Consider the following 18,921-nt stretch of genomic DNA (forward strand, 5'->3'; position numbering starts at 1 on the left):
TGTTGACATCCTAACGCCCAATGTGATAAGAATAGAAGGTGGGACCTTTGGGAGGTGATTAGACCCTGATCTAAGGACTGCTCACCTACTTCAGGGCAGGTGTGAAACACCCAGAAGTCTGCTTCTCATCCCATCCACCACCCCATCTTCTCAGAACCGGAGACCTGACTGCTCAGACTGTCCCCTTTGACAGTCGGGGTCTGGATGGAGTTCTGGGCCTTCCTCTCCAGGGGGTTTTGAGGGTTCTCTCAGGCCTGTCACCTCTTCTACTGGTCATTTAGCCCAAATATGTACCTTCAGTCCAGATAACCAGGTGAGCAACAATAATGGCATGGACCAGAAAGACATTATTACCAATAGTCATTTTTCAGTTCATATCCAGAGAATGGGATTCGTGCTCTTCTAGAAGATCCTGCAGAGCTCCCTAGTCCTTTTTACCATGTGAGGACACAGTGAAAATGCTGTGCTCTGGAAGAGGGCTCACACCCAGCTAGGCTCCCACTCTGATCTGAGATTTCCAGCCTCCAGAACTGGGAGAAAGAACTTCCTGTCGTGTGTGGTGTTCTTTCGTAGCCTAAGAAGACTGAGGTGCACCTTGCCTGTTCCTTTCTCTCCTGAGAATTCGTGCTGAGGACATCATCGAAAATGGGAAGATGTTCACTGCAGCATTGCTTATAAAGCGAAGTGCTGAAACTATTTGAGTGCATATGAAACATAACCCCTTATCTCCAGGTCCTTATGGAGTGTAGCACAAAGAGACACTGGGCTTTGGCCTCTAATACACGTGAGTTCAAATCCCAGCTCTCCCACTGTTGAGATGTGTGACCCTGGGTACATCACTTCCCCTCTCTGAGCCCCAGGCATGAGGGAAGGCAAGGAAATGTCATGACCTTATAGAGCAGGACAGAGAGAGTAACTGGAGTCAGAAAGGATCTTCCCAGACAAGCAGGGCAAGCAGGAGAAGGAGGGATATGATTTGGAAACATAGAGGGAGAAGTTAGGTACCCTCAATGGAAGGGAGAGAGTATGGCATGTCTAGGGAAGAGGAGAAACTGTAGGCTTGGAGCTGAGATATTGGGAAGAACAGTGGAGGTGAGGTGGGGTGGGGTCAGGGATTTGGCCACAAAACACTCTGAATTCTGGAACTGGAGGCAGAGTCTGGGCAGGTCGTGTGAAGGAGTTGTTAGTGTGGCTCCACTTTGGGCTTGACCCTTGCTTAAAGGGCTGTGACCCAACAAGTGCCTGTCCTGAGAGAGTCCCTTCTGAACTATTGGACATTCTTTTATGTACAATATAGTCTATGGTGTTGCTAATGGACTTCCCTTCCTTTTGGCCTTAAGGAACCAATGGACATTGGGTGCTGGGCTAATGAACCCCTACTTGGCACTTGGTGACACTGTTCCATTCAGCCCTCATAGCAGCCGGTATGGTAGGGATTATGACTCCGTAAATGAGGCCTCTGAAGTTCAGAGAGATTAGTTGAGTCTTGTCTGAGCCACACTGCTCCCGCCTCTTCCAGCAGGGGTTCTTTGCATCTCTTGGAGCCCTTCCTGTGGAGTGAGTGTGTGTGTGTGCCTCGTACCTGTGTCTGTGAGGCCGTGTCTCTCTCTGTTCAGGCTTATTGGGGGCCCTGTGTGTCCCTGCATGTGTCTTTGTGTAGAAAGACCCTATGGGGTGTTCCTGTGGGTCTCTGTGTCTTTGTGTCCTCTCTAAGTCCCTGTGTGCATCTGGATCCCTGTGTGTGTCTCTGAATGTGTTTATCTCTGTGACTGTGTGTCTCCATGTACCCTTGTGTGTTCCTATGTCTGTCATATCTCTCTGTGTCCCCGTGTGTGTCTGCATGTGTTTAGTACCTTGCTGTGCATCCCTGTGTGTTCACCTGTCTGTGTTTCTCATGTCTGGGCTCCATGTGTCCATGCGTCCCTGTGTGTCCCTGTTAAGTGCTCCTGTGTGTCTTTGGACCCCTGTACTCTTGTGTACATATGCGCCCCCATGTCAGTCTCCATGTGTGTATATCTGTGTGTGCTGAATGTGTGATATCTTCTCCACCTTCCCCACATCTCATTCCCTTGACCATTCCATTCTCTCTTAGATGGTGACCCTGGCTTTTGTCCCCAGCATGAACCAGCCTGGTGACTGTGATCTGGCCAAGGCAGCTCAGCGCTCAGGCCTCCATCCCAAGCCCAGAGTGGAAATGCAGGACCTTGAAGGGGGAACTTGAAACCCAAGTCCCCATCATCCTGATGGCTGCAGTGAATCCATATGTGATTCTCTGGATACGAACTGAAAAATAACTATCGGTAATACTGTGTGTGGGGAGGGCTTCTCTCTGTGTGTGACTCCAGCCAGAATTTATTAAACTCTCTTTAAAAAATTTAATTTCCCTACCTGTTGGACTTGAGTGGCTCATCAATCACGGGGCGCCTTGCATCCTCAGTGCGGCCATGTGACATCCGGCCACGCCTGTCCCCTCAGAGCAGGCAGGGCCCCAGCATCCTGTACCCGCCCTCAGGCTGTGTCCCTGAAAACACCAAGCTTATCCTTCATTGGAACGTCAGCATCACTGCAGTCTCTCTGCGCCTCTATCGGGATGGAGCTGGATCTCTTTAGCTGACCTTCCAGATCCATACTCTAACCTTCCCCACCCTGGGAAGCCAGCCTTTTTTAAATGGCTCCCTTGATCCCTGATTTTCTCTTAGGTTCGGCCAATGGTGAGTTGCAGAAAAGAAAGAGGTTGTGGTATTTAATCCCCTGGCTCCCTCTCTGAGGGGTCCCTCAACTGAAGGTTACAGCTCCCATCAAGATCCTCTCCATCCAGCCCCCTCTTTCTGTGGGTTCTGGTACCTGCTGCCTCCATTCAGCCTTTTAGGCCTAGAAATGCCAGCAGGTCGCCTCTCACCTTCCCTGGGTCCTGCGTCACCCCTTGTGTACTCTGCCCATACTCTCATAAGTAGTGCTTTTATTAAATTATCCTCAAACCATCAATTTGAGAATGCCATCTATTTCCTGGCAGGACTCTGACCGAGATACTCTTTTTCCCTAGACCATAATCAGACACTTTCCTTTCAAATTAAAAAAAAAAATTCAACCATATTTGTTTCTGGTGACAAATGTGTCCATTGGATAAAAAACAAAAACAAAATCAGAACTGTGGAGAACTGTCATTTACCAAGTACCTACCACGTTCCAGACAAGCAGGATGCCAGGTACATTCCATATTTCCCCCAAACAGCCTTATGAGGTACATATTATTACCCCTGTTATACAGATGGGGAACCTAAGTCTCAGAGGGGTGATGCTAACTGCCACATAAGCAAGGTAGTAGTGAAGACCAGATCTATGAGATTCCAGAATCCTTTCTAAGGCCCTGCCTCCTCCTCAGAAGCTCTTACTTATCTGAACATCACTCATGACTGTCCTGAGTAGCTTTCTAGCCCCCAAATCAATAAAAGAAAATCCATTTGCTACAGCCAGCTAGACCCTTGGAGTAGCCCTAAAGACGTGACCAGTCTCAGCCTTTGACATGGCCAGACCCAAGATGTTTGTGGTGGATGGCTTTGGCTCGCCTCTCTGCCCCAGCTGTGGGCTAGAGTTAGGAGCAGCCTTCCCTGTGATTTCTCCCCCTGGAATCTGTGCCCTAGATTTATACCCACAAGCACGGATGGAGGTGTCAGAATGGTGAGAGCCATATGGGTCCGCAGGGAAGGAGTGAGTTTCCTGCACTTGGCCAGATCCACCCCTCCACCTGCACATAGTGGCCCCTCCTAGGTGCCCTGACCCCTTCTCTCCAGTTTTTCTGATATGACCCATTCTTTAGGGCCCAAATCAGTCCCACCTCACACTGCAAGTCTGACTGGACATCTCCAGGCCGTAGAGACATGTTCTCACATGACACATCATTGGTGTTATGTGTCTTGGTACATAATTGTTCTCTAGTTGTTTATACCATTTTTGTCTTGTCTCCCAGCTGCCCTGAGAAGGGAACAAAGGCAGGGAACCAGTTCACTTTTATCTCACTGACTCATTTGCTTAGTCACTCATAGATTTATTCACCTATTTATTTACTCCTTGACTCATCCATTTATTCAATCACCTAAAACATTATTATCCTTAAAAATTTTCTGACATCCCTTTGGCCACTTACGGATAAGACCCAGGGAAATGACCCATCTTTTGAAAGTCTATGTCAGATGTTGTCCACAAGGCCCAGCTGACTCCCATGACCCTGACTTTGTGAATGGCCTTGACTTTGCTTTGTCCTCTCAGAGGCTCATAAGACTTTGGGTCACTTCCCATAAAGACATTTCTCAGGTGGAACTTAAGCTCCCCTTGTAAGGTGCAGAATAGGTCAAAAAGTGTCTGGAAGCTTGGTGAACCAGCAGACAATACAAAACTCCCTGCACCCTGCCCCATCTTGGCCAGTTACATTTTCAGCATCTGAGAGGTTATGCAACATGGTGGCTAAGAACCAAAGATTTGGTCTTCCACCTGGTGACCTTAGGCAAGTTGCCCAGTGTTCTGGGGTTCAGCTTTCCCATCTATAAAATGGGAATAACCACCATTCTTAACATCATTCACTTTTCAGGAAGACTTAATATAATAATGTATGGAAAACACTTTGCATGAGGACTAGAATGTAGTAACCAATTAGCTAGCTGAAATTTTTAAATTACTGTCACCCTCATTTTATAGAAGAGGAAAATGAAGTTTATAGATGTTAAGTGATGTATGTGAGACCTGCCCCTCCCCCGCCAACACACACCAATTAATTAGTGGCACAACTAGTACTTGAGGCCTTCAGAGCTGGAGGCAGAGGCCAAAGCAGGGAATGTGCGTTAGTGCCACGTGGTCCCCCTGCCCTGCCCTGGCCTGGTATAAGCCAGGCTCATTCCTGGGGTCCCTTCATATGAGTTTCATCTGTTAGTCATTAGGTTGCAAGTGACAGAAAGGGAAACCCGAACTAACTTAACCAAAAAAAAAAGGAATTTATCAGCTCTGTGAAACTTATTGACTTCATGAATAAACAGTTACTTTCCACTTCTTGGTCCAGCTAACTCTGTGGTGGCATCATTCACAAGCAGGCTTTTCCACAAAGTGGCAAAAATGGCCTCATATCCCACCAGCATGTAAAGAACACCTCTTTCCTCATCGTTTTAGTAAAAGTCTCAAGTTTGTGTCTTATTGGCCTGGCCTGGCCACGCAGCTGTCCTTGTACCAATCCTTGTAGCTAGGGAGACACTCACACCTGGACTGGCCAGGTCTCAGTCACATGGATCCCAAGATCGTGCCAGCCCCACACAAACCAACAAGACCAGGGGCAGGGGAGCATGGTTCTCCTTCGTAAATCTGGGGTCCTATCATAAGAAAAAAGGGGACTGGAGGCTGACTAGACAGAAATCACAGCTGATGGTACAAATGAGAACAAGAAGACTTTCTTTCAAATTTATTGGGGCATTTATTTGTGACCACATAGAGAACATTTCTGGTACACCTTCAGGCCCCGCTGTGGGATTCTCTATTGTCCTTGGAATCCATTTGACACAGGCATATCCCCTTGCCCTTCCCGGTCCTCAGCACTTCCTCTCCAATGCCTTCCCTCCCAACATCTCTCTTCCCTGAAATTACAGCCAGGATTTGAATCTGTGACTCTCAATTCCTAGGCGATCCCAGCTCAGAGGAGGTAAGACTCCAATACAGAGGAAAAGGCCTTAACAGTCAGGATTGCAAATAACAGGGCCCAACTCTGGCTACATTAGCTGGAAAGCAGGATTTATTGCTCAGCAGGAAGACCAAAGGTTGAGGCTTAAAGCCAACAGTGGGGCCCTGTTGGGGTTCAGGCAGCAGAAACTTTTCAACCATCTTGTCCCAGCACTGTTGCTGTTACTGGCACACATGTGCCCCCAACACCACTGGCATCACTCTACCAAGAGTCTAAATTTCAGGAGAGAGCGGTTCCCACAGGCTGACCCCTTGCTCCGGGAGGTAGGGTGCTGGGGCTGGTATCCCATCAAGGCCACACTGGAGGGATAAGGCAATTCCCCAAAAGGAAAGAGGTGCCCCACTGCTTACTGGAAGTCAAACGATGTATACAAGCCCTACAGAATCCACTCTGGATTCACAGGTGAGTTCTCATGAGAAGGAGCAGTTGGACTCTCAGGACGGACAGTGGGCATCTCATTGGGCCAAATGGAAGGTCTCCATTAGCACCTGCTGGGCCCCTCTTATTCCACATGGTGACACCCTGACTCATGGCCCAGCATTACTGGCAGATTAATACCTGCTCCCCAACTTGCAATATTCAGGGTGTAGATTCCATGCATTCTAGGGACAAGCTCTAATGAGCCCAGAACACTGGGATAAAGCCTGCTTGTGGCCGATAGCAAGATAAATATACCTAAATGGCCAAGGTGTTTGGGAGTTGGTTTTCATTTTTCTCCAGTAATAAGAGAAGTGACGGCAGAGGTGGGGGCTTGTTATCTCTGGCGGGCCTGATGGATGACGAGGTGTCTGATCCTCCAGCGACTGTGGCTCATAAGCAGCAAGCCATCTATCACCCGCCCCACCTCAGCCCACCTAAGGCACTTCCGTCCTCATCAGAATTAGCATACGTCCTCTCCAGATGATACAAAGATTAAGCTTCATGGTGTTTTAAAAGCCAGAGTCTCGCTCTTTCTCTCTTACAGGCTCTGAGACATCAGATTCTGGGGTGAAGGATGGCTTCAGGTATTTTTTCCTTCGAAATACTTTCTATTAAAAATAAAAGTTCCTTTACTTCTGTGAGGAGAAGACATTGCAATCAAGATATCAAAGAGACTTTTGCAACAGAAAAAAATTCTCCATATTCATCCCCCTTCTAACACCTTAGCTATTTTCATCTGGGAATCTTTTCTTCCAGTGGGATAGAGTGGGAAAGGCTTTGAAATAACACAGACCTGAGTTCAAATCCAAGTTTCTGGCTGAGACTTTGAATAAGTCACCTCACTTTTCTGAACCTTGGTCTCTTTAAACAGGCAGAGTGATTTCGATCCCACAAGGCTATGTGAATTAAATGAGAAAACGTGTGCAGGGCACCCAAAAGTGGGTTCTCATCCTCCCAACCCTTATGTGTTGTCCCTGCCCACTATTCACCTTCTCCTCAGCACCCACCCCGTGCTAAGCAAAGTGAGAGATGAACCCAGACTCTGGGTCTTCAAAGATTCCTTCTGTTATATTGACACATGGTAATTTACCAGATGAGCTAGCAGAGAACAGAGCATGGGAGAGTGAGCAGATGCATTTTGGAGGGGACAATGAGGATGTCCTATTCATAGTGCATTAGCTCTAAGCCCCGCTGGTGACCACTTGTGAATAACTGGACTCTAGAATGACCACAGGCCCTGCCCCAAATTAAGCCTCAGATACATGTGTCCGTGTATACACAATGACCTAGGCACAAGCACACACACACATGTGTACAGCATACAGGTACATGCATACACACGCATGCGTGGGTATACACATACACACAAGGGGCATGTGTACATGCAAAGACGTTCACAACCACAGGCACCCATACCTGTGTGCACAAGCTCTGTGTCAGCTAAATGCATCAGAGAACACTGCCCAGGATTCACTCCTGGGCATCCAGCTCCATGCCAGCTCCGTGGGTTGGTGGTGTCCCTGCCACCCCTCCTTGAGCACGAGCTCCACTCAGCAAGCTCCAGCTGGGCAGAAAATTGCTGTTTGGAAACAATCTGGACCATATAGACCTGCAATTGGCCTCTCAGCACGGATAGAAGATCTCATGGGGGCCCTGGGGCCTGGGTTGGTAGAGACTCACAGCTTCAGCTTTCCAGCCTAGACTGAGTATGGAAGCCTGGTCTGGCCCTGAGCCCAGGTGGGCAGACTCTGCCTGGTGTCTAACAGCAAGCAAGCAGCCTCAACAGTCCCTGGAATATTATCCATCTCTGGACCATGCTGCTCTGGGGAGGTGAGGCAGGGGATGAGGGATCTTTTCTCACGTAGTGGGAAAGATGCAGGCCCTCAGACAGCTGGGTTCATCTGCCTCCAGTTCTGTTTGTCCTGACTCTCCCCACCCTTCAGGGCTTGGTTTCTGCCCCTCTGCCTCCAGGAAGTTTTCTTTGATTGCTCTTATGTGCAGGTCTCTCCCTGCACACCTCCAGAACTACTCCCCACATTGTCTGTTCCTCCTGCTAAACATCTTGACTCCCTGGGTGTCCAGAGATGATGGAGGGAGGCTGCTCTGGGCCCTCTCAGCTCGAAAGACAGGCAGGCAGATCTTGGGCATGTGCCCTAGGCTGAACACATTCATTTATATGGTCATTTATTCACCTGGTCTTTATTGAACCATGCCTGACACCTGTGCTTATACTGGAACTATTTGTTGAAAAAAGAAATAAATCAGTGATTGAAAGGAGAGCTGAAAAGTTTCCACTGAATTCAGCATCAACAAAGTAATTGCTTAACTGGGTCAAAAATCTCCAATGGAATAGGTAAAGGGGAATCTGGATTAGAGATTTCTGGACTTGGTTTCTATAGAGAAAGGTCAGACACTAAAAGGACTCTTCTTTCTGGAATTCCAGAGATAATTTTTATGATTGTAAGGAAGAAAACACCTTTATTTTTATAGCAAAAGCAGAACATAAAGGAAAGGATTGAGTATACAAAAGGTAGCATTTTCCACATTAAAAAGCCACCACGTGGTAGATACACAGACTTACACATGTTGCATAGAACTAACTGCTCATGGACACCCCCCAACCTCCACCCTCGCCCCCCCACACATGGGTACAAGTAAAATTGGGGAAGTCTGAACAAGATCAGTGAATTTTATCAATGTCAGTATCCTGGTTGCAATATTGTACTATAGTTCACAAGATGTAACTGTTAGGAGAAGCCAGGTACCCACAGTCTCTTTGTATTATTTCTTATGGCTGCACATGAATCTACAATTATCTCAAAATAAAAAGTTTAATTTAAAAAGACCACCATAAAAAATAAAAAGGTAAGCTGGGTGGGGCCTCTTCAGGCCCTTCTGCAGCTCAGTGCTGAGAAAAGACCCTAAAATATCTGGGGGATGTCTCTGAACAGGTTGCAGAGGGACCTGGAGGGAGAAGACAGGGAAACTCAGGGGAGGTGGGGCTGTGAAATCAGAACCCAGCCTGGGACTCAAAAGACCTCCTGCAGGAATGGACTTGTGTTTTGGGGGGTTAGGTGATGGGCCCCGGGAGTTAGAGATAGGGTACAACCTGCCATTCCATTATCCCATTATTCATTTTCAAAAGCATAGGTGTATTGATCTGATAAGCAATTGCAGTCTTGAGAATCAAGCATATTTGCATGATTAGAGATTTTTTTTAAAAAGGCAAGTTAGAAATGGATATGCAACATAACTACTGGTCTCTCAGCTCCAGGAGAGAGCAGGATCCTGACTTGTCCAGCTGGGTTCCTACTTTAAAATGCATATTTTATTATTTTATTGAGGGATGGTGAGGCATGTGGATCAGGAGTCTATTGCCCCTGAAGAGATGGCTTATTACTCACAGTTGCTAAAACGAGGGACAAGCCACACTGAGCAGGGCCAGCAGGGAAGCTCCAGCGAGCATTGGGAGTAGGGGGGCAAAGCGGGGCAGGGTGAGCAAGGGCCTTTATTGCAGTTTCTGTAGGAAGAAATGGGTGAAGTGAGGTAAACAGGTTTAGCAGTGGCTAGTTGGATTAATTTTAGTGACTCTGGGGCATAGGGGCCACCCCTAGTTGTCTGGTATCTGGCCCTGGGTAATGAAGGCCGGGAGATAGTGGCCCAGAATGTGGTAGGGGGTGGGGTGGGGCGGGTGGCTCCAGATAGATTAGTTTGCATAAGAAAGGTGCTCCCACTTTCTCTAGGAATTCTCTGAAGAATTCCTGGGGACACTGGGAGAGGCCCCAAGGGTCACAGCATCAGAAACATGAGGTTAATGCAATGTCCAAGGTCCAGAACAGGTCCTCGGACCTACTAGGGACTCAGTGAATTATTTGTGGAAGGAAGGAAGGAAGGGAGGGGAGAGAGGGAGGGGAAAAAGGGAGAGAGAGAGTTGGCCTTCTGAGGACTCCTCGGATACCTGCACCACTTTGGGACCCTCTTCTGTCCCTTGGGCTAAGTGGGAACTACCCTCCCTCTTCTCTAGGCATCCAGGAACTCTTCTCCTAACAGGTGACTCCAATCCCTGATTATGGAAGCACATCAAATGGGCTCACCAGGGGAATGTTTGAACCATTTCCTCCTCCATGAGGCAGCTTTTCTATCCATCCATACTAATCACTCCCTTACAGCCTCAAACTCAGACAAGATTTTGTTGTTTGGGTTTTTCGTGTCATTTGCTGGATTGTGGATAGGAAATGCTGCACAGAATAAAAATACAAACTGCATCAAGGGCTGAGAGTGGAAGTCAAACCCCCACCCCGTGCTGTCTTCCCCTTTCCCAGTTCCCTGGTTTCCCTGATGCGTTGTCCTTGCGCCACCCTCCAGACTGTCCACATAAGAGTGAAACCATCCACTCCTGTGCCATCACACAGGTGTATAATGTACACATTGTTCTCCACTCTTTGTTTGCTTATCTTTGAGCTTATTCCACATCAACGCATATGGTACTGCCTTATTCTTCTGAAGTCTGAACAGGATCACACATTTTGGATGGGCCATAGCTGTTTTAAGCACACTCTCCCTGATGGACAGACATCTAGGCTGTTTTCCAATCCTCACTTCTGTAAACCATGCTGCACCGAGCACCCTGTGTGCACATCCCCATACACAGGTGTGGGTATCTTTAGGATGAATTCTGAGAAATGGAATTGTCTTGTGGAAGGTGCATGTGCATGAAATTTGCAGGTTGTCAACCAAAGAAGGCATACCAATTACACCTCCACCTTGTGTGTGGAAGACAACAGGTCTGTCTTTTTGTCTGATTTAACACTTAGATAGAGTGGCAGTTCCTCAAATCCTGGGTCTGGCTGGGAAATCAGTCCTGGAGTTTTAGGTGTACAATCTACCCCAGCCAGCTGTCTGACCCTGAGGACACAAAGTGTGCCAGGGGGCTGCGAAGACAATCTCTCCAGGCCTCAGTTTCTTCATCTAAAAGTGAGGAGAGGACTCTGCTGGGGATCTGAAAGTTCTCTTCCACACCTAGCCTTCCAAGTCCTTCTGCCTCCCCAGGCCTCTGTGCTCCCATCTGTAAATTGGGACCAGTAGTCACTACCTTGTTTGTCTTCTGGCTGATGTGAAGATGCAAAGAACTGGTGGACATGCAAGGAAAGTTGGGTGCTCTGCCAAGGGAAGGAGTAATAATCAAACACTTTTGGAATCCCTTGCCAGACCACTGGCATGGCCTGGGGGCATACAGTAGGCACTCCGTTAAAGTTTTAGGCTGAAGGAATATTGTGTGGGGAGGCAGAATAATGTTGGGACTGTCTAGAGGCAGGAGATGCCTTCACCTATGTTCCCTCTGCCTAACATGTGGTTCCTTCTGTGTGGGCTGGGCTTTTTTCTGTGTCTCCAGGACTGATCAAGGAGCCTGGCACACTGCGGGTGTTTCAGGATGGAGGCTGTGCCCAGTGCCGGATGTGGCAATGTTCTCATCCCAGGTATCATGTGACTTTGAGAACTGATTGGGGGACAAGCTCCTTGGCATCTATGCTTTTGTCCCTGCATCCCTGCCCCTCCTTTACCTGAGTGGGGTGGACCCCAACAGACTTTTGGTCCAGGGGCCACAAACTCCACCGTCCCTCCTCCGTGACACTGGGAGACAATGGGGAGTGGTGGAGAGTGTGGTGCCCGGGTGCAGTCCTGCTCAGCTCTAGCTGGCTGTTGTCAGGAGTCACTCTTTTATAAGAGATTTTCAAGAGGAGCCACAAATCCAAATTTTTCCTGATTTCTCCTGGTTTTTAAATGTTAGTTATTCAAGTTTTTTCAAATCATGCTATGGGAATCAAACCAAACTGGCTGTGAACTAGTGGTGGCCCACAAGTTACCAGTTTGTGCATTCTGAAAACTATGCCCCTTCTCTCCACTGTACAAAGGGGACCGACCACTGGGGCCCAGAGAAGGAAGGCATTTGCCAGAAGTGACACAGTCAGGATCAGAGGCCAGGTCCCACTTGTGCCCTCCTTCCTTCCTGCCTTCCTCCTCCACTCCTGTTTTTCTCCTGCTACCTCCACCCCATGTCTTTCTCCTTTTGCATGTGTCTCTTTTTGCGTGTGTCTGACCGGTATTACTGTCGCTCTACACGCATCTCTGAGTCTTTGTCTATCTCCTGTTCTCTCCTGTGTCTCTTTTTAATTGTGTGATTCTCTCATATCTCTCTGTCTTGGTCCCCTACACGAGTGTTACTAGACCTTTCGAGCTGGGTGCAGACACGACCCCGCCCCAGCACCCCAGACTGTGGCTCGTGCCTCCTGCTCTCGGCCCCGCCGCTCCCGCCCCAGATTTCCGGTGGGCGGGCAGGCGGGGTACCCACGGGGCCGGCTGCCGTCAGCGCCCCTTCCCGGCGCCCGCGACCCCTCCCCGCTGACCTCACCCGCGCCTCTGCCTGGCGCAGATATAAGCAGCGGCCCCGGGGAGGAGAGGGCAGCCGGCGCCGGGGTCCTTCGAGCGCCCTCGACCCACCGACTCGACCCTGAAACTCCGACCTCGGGGCCCCAGGATCCCGGACCGGTCCGCGGAGCTCGCGCCGGGCAGGTAACCACTTCCGCCAGCTCACCCCCGCAGGCTCACTGCAGTGGGGGCCGTCTGCTCCCGCCCTCGGGGCGCCCCGGGAGAAGCCGCGGCTTCTGTCCCCCGAGCGCCTCCCAGAGGGTGGCATCCGCGCACATGTGGGGTGGTGCGCCCGTCCCCCACGGTTACCACGGCGCTGGCCCGGGACCTGACGGGAGGTCCGGCGCAGGCTCTCGGAACGCATCCACCCCGTGCACTCGAGTCCCGGCATCTGGAGCGCTGGGCGCCGAGCGTCGGGGGGAAGCTTCGCCATCCACCCCCGCCTGGGCGCCCGCTTAGGTCCGCACCCGGACTCGGCCAGAGCCAGGCAGTCAGGGCGTCGGCTGGAGGGCCTGGGAGTTAGAATCCGAATCCGAACGTTAGAACCAGAATTGTCGCTTTGGAATAGAACCTTAGCCTTGAAATTTGTCAGTTCTGGAAATAAACTTTTAGCTTTGGAATTTAAGTTGAAATTAGGATTTTTAGAGTTAGAATTAGATTCCTAGTTTAGCGGTGGAATCAGTGCTAGCAGCGGAATCCTAGCTTCGGAATGAGTCCCTTGGCGTTGGAGGAAGAATGTTGCGCGGGGAGCCTCGCGGAGCATCTCCGCCAGCGGCGCGGCAGTCAGCCTCTGGGCCGTCGGGCCGGCGCTGCAGTCTCGGTGGCTGCGCTCCCGGGGACCAGCCCCAGCGCTGGCTCCCCCCGCCCCGCGTGACGCTGGCGAGCGGCGGTGGCGATGGGGTCGCACCATCGGCAGGCACGCCGCGCATCTCCATGGGTGAGGACGCCGAGCCCGAGGCTGGTCTTCCTGCTCCCAGGGGTGTGTTCGGACCGGCTTGGGGATCCCCGGGGACAGGAAAGGGGGAGATGAAGCCGGCTGGGTTGGGGGTACAGCCCGCTTATGCTGTCTGTCCTCCCTATTCCAGACGCCGCGATGCCCGGCCCTTGGCTGCTGCTCGCCATGGCTTTGACCCTGACACTGACGGGTGTCCCCGGAGGCCACGCACAGCCCGAGGTGGCCCAGCAGGAGGCAGCGATGGCAGCCGAGCCTCCGGGCTTGGATGACCTCCTGAGCCAGGCGGAGCGCCTCCTTCTCCTCCGGGAAGACCTCCAGCGGCTGCGAGGGGACCAGGGCAATCGCCCATCAGGTGAGTAGGGGTTCTATCTCTGGCTGACCTGTAGAGAGGAAGCCGCAGAGAGGGCTCGGGGCGGGGAGGGGAGGGAGGGAGCGGGGGCAGTGGGGAGGAAGCAACTTGGTCATCTGGCCTCTTGCCTCTCAGATGCTTAGAAACTGTCACTGGTCACACTCCGCACGGTTGTGAGTTGACCCTTTCCTGAGATCAGATTCCTCTTCCATCTCCATCGTGGGAATATTTCACATAGAGCAGATCTTCAGTGGGGAGAATTCTGTGCAGGGGGAGAGAGAGAATCTCCTTGTGGGTGACAGTTTTAATTACTATTTACTAGGTGCATATATGCCAGGCACTGTTCTAAGCATTTCAAATACCTTATCACACTATTTGATCTTCCCAACAACCTCTTAGATAGATAATGTTATTGATCCCATTTTACACGGAAGGAAATTGAGGCTCAGAGAAATCAGGTGAGTTGCTTATGGCCACACAGCTAGGAAGTGGCAGAGCTGGGATGGGAACCAGAGGTCATGCTTTTGATTATCTGTGCGAATGTGTATGTCTGTGCAGCTTGAGAGGCACGTGCCAGGCCATGACTCTGGGTGGGGGCTGCAGGGACCCTGCCTTGACTGGGAGGAAGGCTGGAGTGGGCACTCAGGGGCCAGGGAGCCCCTCATGGACCTTCTTCCTTCCCCAGAGTCCCAGAGCTTTCAACTCGACTGGCTCTCTAAGCGTCAGCATCCAGGCAAGAGAGAGGAGGCAGAAGAGAGAGTTTTAGAGGAGGAGGAGGAAGGAGGAGCTGTGGGGCCCTACAAACGGCAACACCCTGGCCGGCGGGAGGACGTGGCTGGATGGTCAGCCGATGACGCCCAACAGAAGTGGCAGCACCCTGGCCGGCAGGCCTCCTTACTTGGGTACGCCGTCACCAAGAGGCAGCACCCAGGCAGACGGCTGGTGGATCCCAAGTTCCAGAGGAGCTGGAAAGAGGAAGAGGAGGAGGAGGAAGAGGGAGAGCTGATGCCTGAGAAACGCCAGCATCCTGGCAAGAGAGCCCTGGGAGGCCCATGTGGGTTCCGAGGAGCCTGTGGTCAAGCTGGCCTCCTGTTGGGCCTCCTGGATGACCTACGCAGGGGCCAGGAGGCTGAGGAGAAGCGGCAGCATCCTGGGCGACGGGCAGCATTGGCCAGAGAGCCCCTGGAAGAGTGAGCCCCGTTTTTTGCACAGTCAAGTTTGTGGTCTAAGAATGTCCTGAGCCCTGTGTGCCCTTTCCCTTGGTGACCCCCTCTTTCCCTCCTCCTTAGATCCCTGATCATAAACCTGAGCCCAGTATATACACATCCCCGAGCCCCTGGCCTGGCCGCCTCCTTCAGGGTCATGAGAAAGCCAGCCTTTGAGGTAAAACCCCATATTGCCCCACTTTGCACCGCTGGCAAGGGAGCAGATCCCAGAGTCCCTCTCCCTGACCCCTGCAGTCCTGCCTCCCTTCCTTAGTCTGGGTAAAATGACCCTTCTTTCTCTTCTAAGGGATCCCAGAGAGGGGCAGGGTGCTTCCGGGGTGAGCCTCCAACAAGGACTGGGTAGGATTGAAGCTGTGATTTTAAATCCTGCTTCCATTACCTGCCGCACATGTCAAGATTCATTATGTAAACTTTACCCCTAGAACCCAGGGGCTCCTTCCCTTCTTGGGCATCCTTTTGTAAGTGGGCAGAGCCCTGACCCACAGCTGCATTCTGCTTGCAGTAAGCATTGTAGGTGTCTCACCCTATGGTGCTCTGCGGGGTGGTGGTTGTGGGAATAAATGCATGTAGGAATATGTCAACATTGCCCTGGAATGTTGTGGCTTGTATATAACCTCTAGGTACCTTCCCCTTGTCAATGGGCATCATCCTAATGATAATAAAATATGCATCTAGATGATCTTGGAGCTCTGTGGTTGTAATTCTTTCTCAGCAAGGGGTGGAGTTCTTCTTCACCACTGAGAAGGGACAGGACTGGAGCTCCCCAGCTCTGCTGAGAAGGAAATCAGGACCCTGGGGGTTGAAATGTCCTCTCCACTGCCCCCATCTCAGAACAAGTTTGGGAGATGGACAGGGTCTCTGGACTCCATTTAAAACCTGGGGAAACCAAGGCTGGGAGAAGAGGAAGGCCTTGTGAAAAGATACACAGCTGGCTGAGGTGAAGCTAAAGGTCTGAGAGGGCCGCTCAGGACCCTGCCTTGAGTTTGCCTGAACTGGGAAAGGGCTGATCTGCCTCACATTTGTAATCATTGTAGTTACGTGGCAGGAATCAATCGTGTGTGTCAGCCAGCCAGGCACACTAGAGACAGAAGACCAGGCTGTGATTGGATACTCAACTAGGGGTCTTCTAGGGCCAGGCAGGGAGGCAGGCTGGGTGCAGGGCAAGAGGGAGTAGGGGGGTCTAGGACAAAATGAAGAGGCCATCTGAAGACACTAAATCCAAAAACTTTAACAATCCAGTAACAACATCAAGAGCATATATGCAACACATTGTGTCAGGCACTGTCCTAAGCACTTACACCCACTTATTCTTTTAATTCTCATGGCAATTTCTCTGGGAATAACTATTATTGTGCCCAATCTCCTAATGAGGAAACTAAGGTACAGAAAGGCTATGTAATTGCCTGAGGCTGAATTTGGCCCACTCATTGCCAGTTTGTAACCTCTGATTTATACTCCAAATGGAGTCTGAACTAGTTAGATGCTGAACCAGTTAGACCATCCTCTGGTGGAGGGGTGGGCTATTTGGCTTTCCCACAAACAGTGGTCACTGGGTAGAGAGAGGAAGGAGGGGGCTTGAAGGGTGCCTGCGCCCTAGCTCCTCTGCTGCAAGAGCTCACAGTTCAGGTGGGGCAGGGATGGTGGAAGACTCTGGGTTTATAAGATGCATTCACACCCACCATCTCCACTAAATTCCCTCTGAACCATTGAACATTTGATGGATTTTCAGATTCTTTTCATTTTCAGATGAAGATGAAATGAGCACAGAGACTAGGGCCCCAAGGTCATGGAGAGCTGGCCTTCCCTTTGCTTGACTTTCCACCCCACCTGGCCAGGATCTTCCTCATCTGAAGACTTTAGTCGCCTCCCTGCCAGTCTCTGGCTTCCACTCTTGTCCCCCAAGCCCATTCTCTACACACAGCCCCAGGGACTTTCTCGAACTGCAAAGCTGATCAAGGTAACCACCTCACTTAAGACCATGTAAGTGGCTCCCATTTCACCCAGGATAAATCTAAACTCCTTGCCATAGTCACAATGACCTGCCCAGTTGGACTCTTTTGTGTTAACTGCACACACCGCTGGGCCTTTGTTCATGTTATTCCCCCTGTCTAGAGCCCTCTTTGCTCCTACTCCTCATGTTCCCTGGGCTACCTTAATAGGGCACCTTCCTGTACTGTGGAGGTTGGGAAGCTCAGACTACATTTCCCAGACTCCCCTGCAGCTAGAGTGTTGAATGTACATTAAGTTCTCTATGTGAGTGTGAGATTGGAAGGCTTCTTTGACTATTCCCGCTGGAAATCAAGACTGTACTAAGGTGTGGTATTTCTGTGACAGCATTCCGGGGTCCAAAGGCCAGCTTTGGAAGTATCTTGAGTCAGCTTTCAGGCAGCTTCATACCACAGGAGTAAGTTTTTTCTTTTCTTTTTAAACAACTTTATTAAGGGTGTATTTTACATATCATGAAATTGACCCATTGAAGGTATACAATTCAATGATTTTTAGCAAATTTACCTACTGATACAACCATCACCAGAAATGGGTTTTAGAACATTTTCAGACCCTCAGTAAGGGTCCAGTTAATGTCTTTCTCCATCCTCAGCCTCAGGCAATCTACTGCCTATCAGTTTGCCTTTTCTAGACATTTTATACAAATAAAATCATACACTGTGGGGTTTCTTGTGCCTGGCTTCCGCCAGTTAGCCTAATGTTTTTGAAGTCCACGAGGATCATGTTTCAACAGTTTGCTCCTTTTCACTGCTGAATAGTATTCCAAGCAGTGAGTTCTTGAACCCCACAACTCCAGTGGTGGCCTCCCTTTCCCACCAGCCTGACTGGAAACAGAGGAAACAGATTCCCTGGCAGGTTGCTTCCAGGCAGGTCACTTTCATGGCATCACTCTGCAAGTCTGCTCCTCAAGCCCTTCGACAATATCATAAATTTCTGCTTCTGAAAGCAGCATTCAAAATATCCAACAACAGGTACAAGACGGTGTCAGCCAATCAGGACACACATCCAATCAGGATGGACTGATTCTGACACACCTATGATGCCACAGCTGTGCAAGGAGCTGATTGCCAGCCCTGCTATGTTAACCCTTTCTGCTTAACTTTTCCAAAATGGTTTCTGTTTGCTTTGCTGAGTCCTGATGGTTCACATGAGGTAACTCTTCCTCCTCCTTTGCTGTCACTTCAGACAACTTTGTCAGGATGTGGCACTGCATCCTTCCACCCCCTTCCTTGCGGCTAGCACAGTTTGTAATTCTACCTCCCTCAGGCTGGGTTCCCCCTGCCCAGATCCTTAGACTTGGGTTTAAGTCCCAGTGTTTGAGTTGGAGGGTGATCCCAGGAAGTGGTCTGGGAGCAGGGGAGTCATTTGGGGAAAGGAAGGAAATGAACACAGGATGTATTAATAGGCAGGTTTTTCTTGGGATACTGCAGAACAGGCCTCAGGGTTGTCCCACTCAACAGGGTGAGGAAGCTGGAGATTTTCTTTGATTCCCATCAATCAGGGGCTGAAGGCCGCTCCTGGTGCTGTCAACTCCCTGGCACTCCCAGCTTGCCCTGTGTGCTCCACAAGGAGGCCTTTAAGGTGAAAAATCTCAGAATATAACTGTGTACCACAAAGGCGTGAGCTAAGGGGATGGAGCAAGGTGCCAGTGGCATCTGCCATAGTCTCTTAGGTGACTTTTTCATAAATGGCTCCTCACTCACTAATCTCTGTGTTCCCTGAAGTGGGGACCATGCCTGCATCCTCAGAGCCTAGGACAGGCCTGGGGAAAGGGCAGAGAAAGGGCTCAGTAAACATTTGCTGACGGTATGAATGAAGG

The 18,921-nt window shown here is 50.3% G+C and overlaps 1 protein-coding gene and 1 long non-coding RNA gene across 4 annotated transcripts in view; both read left to right on the top strand.

Moving 5' to 3' along the window:
- LOC118973472 (uncharacterized) overlaps positions 1 to 2,390 on the top strand; it is an 87,870-nt gene extending 85,480 nt beyond the window's left edge. Inside the window, exon 4 of the long non-coding RNA XR_005062841.2 lies at positions 2,093 to 2,390. This is a non-coding gene — a long non-coding RNA (uncharacterized lncRNA). The remainder of the gene's footprint in view (positions 1 to 2,092) is intronic.
- A 10,129-nt stretch (positions 2,391 to 12,519) lies between these two features.
- Positions 12,520 to 15,672, top strand: TRH (thyrotropin releasing hormone). 3 transcript variants are annotated; one of them, XM_017658172.3, is made up of 3 exons: positions 12,520 to 12,709; positions 13,651 to 13,872; positions 14,555 to 15,672. In XM_017658172.3, the coding sequence occupies exons 2-3, from the start codon at positions 13,659 to 13,661 to the stop codon at positions 15,061 to 15,063; spliced, it is 723 nt and encodes a 240-aa protein (XP_017513661.1). In that variant the 5' UTR covers positions 12,520 to 12,709; positions 13,651 to 13,658; the 3' UTR covers positions 15,064 to 15,672. The 3 variants fall into 3 exon arrangements, with proteins under 3 accessions (XP_017513661.1, XP_017513659.2, XP_017513660.2); XM_017658170.3 differs by lacking the exon at positions 12,520 to 12,709 and adding an exon at positions 12,923 to 13,544; XM_017658171.3 differs by lacking the exon at positions 12,520 to 12,709 and adding an exon at positions 12,923 to 13,502.
- Positions 15,673 to 18,921: the final 3,249 nt, after the last annotated feature.

This window comes from Manis javanica, chromosome 3 (genome assembly GCF_040802235.1).
Source record: "Manis javanica isolate MJ-LG chromosome 3, MJ_LKY, whole genome shotgun sequence".
Classification (NCBI taxonomy): Eukaryota; Metazoa; Chordata; class Mammalia; order Pholidota; family Manidae; genus Manis; species Manis javanica.

Coding starts and splice junctions, on each gene's coding strand:
- TRH (XM_017658170.3), top strand. CDS start 13,301: ATGTTGCGCGGGGAGCCTCGCGGAGCATCTCCGCCAGCGGCGCGGCAG. Junction 13,545..13,650: donor TGGTCTTCCTGCTCCCAGGG/GTGTGTTCGGAC, acceptor TCCCTATTCCAG/ACGCCGCGATGCCCGGCCCT. Junction 13,873..14,554: donor CCAGGGCAATCGCCCATCAG/GTGAGTAGGGGT, acceptor TTCCTTCCCCAG/AGTCCCAGAGCTTTCAACTC.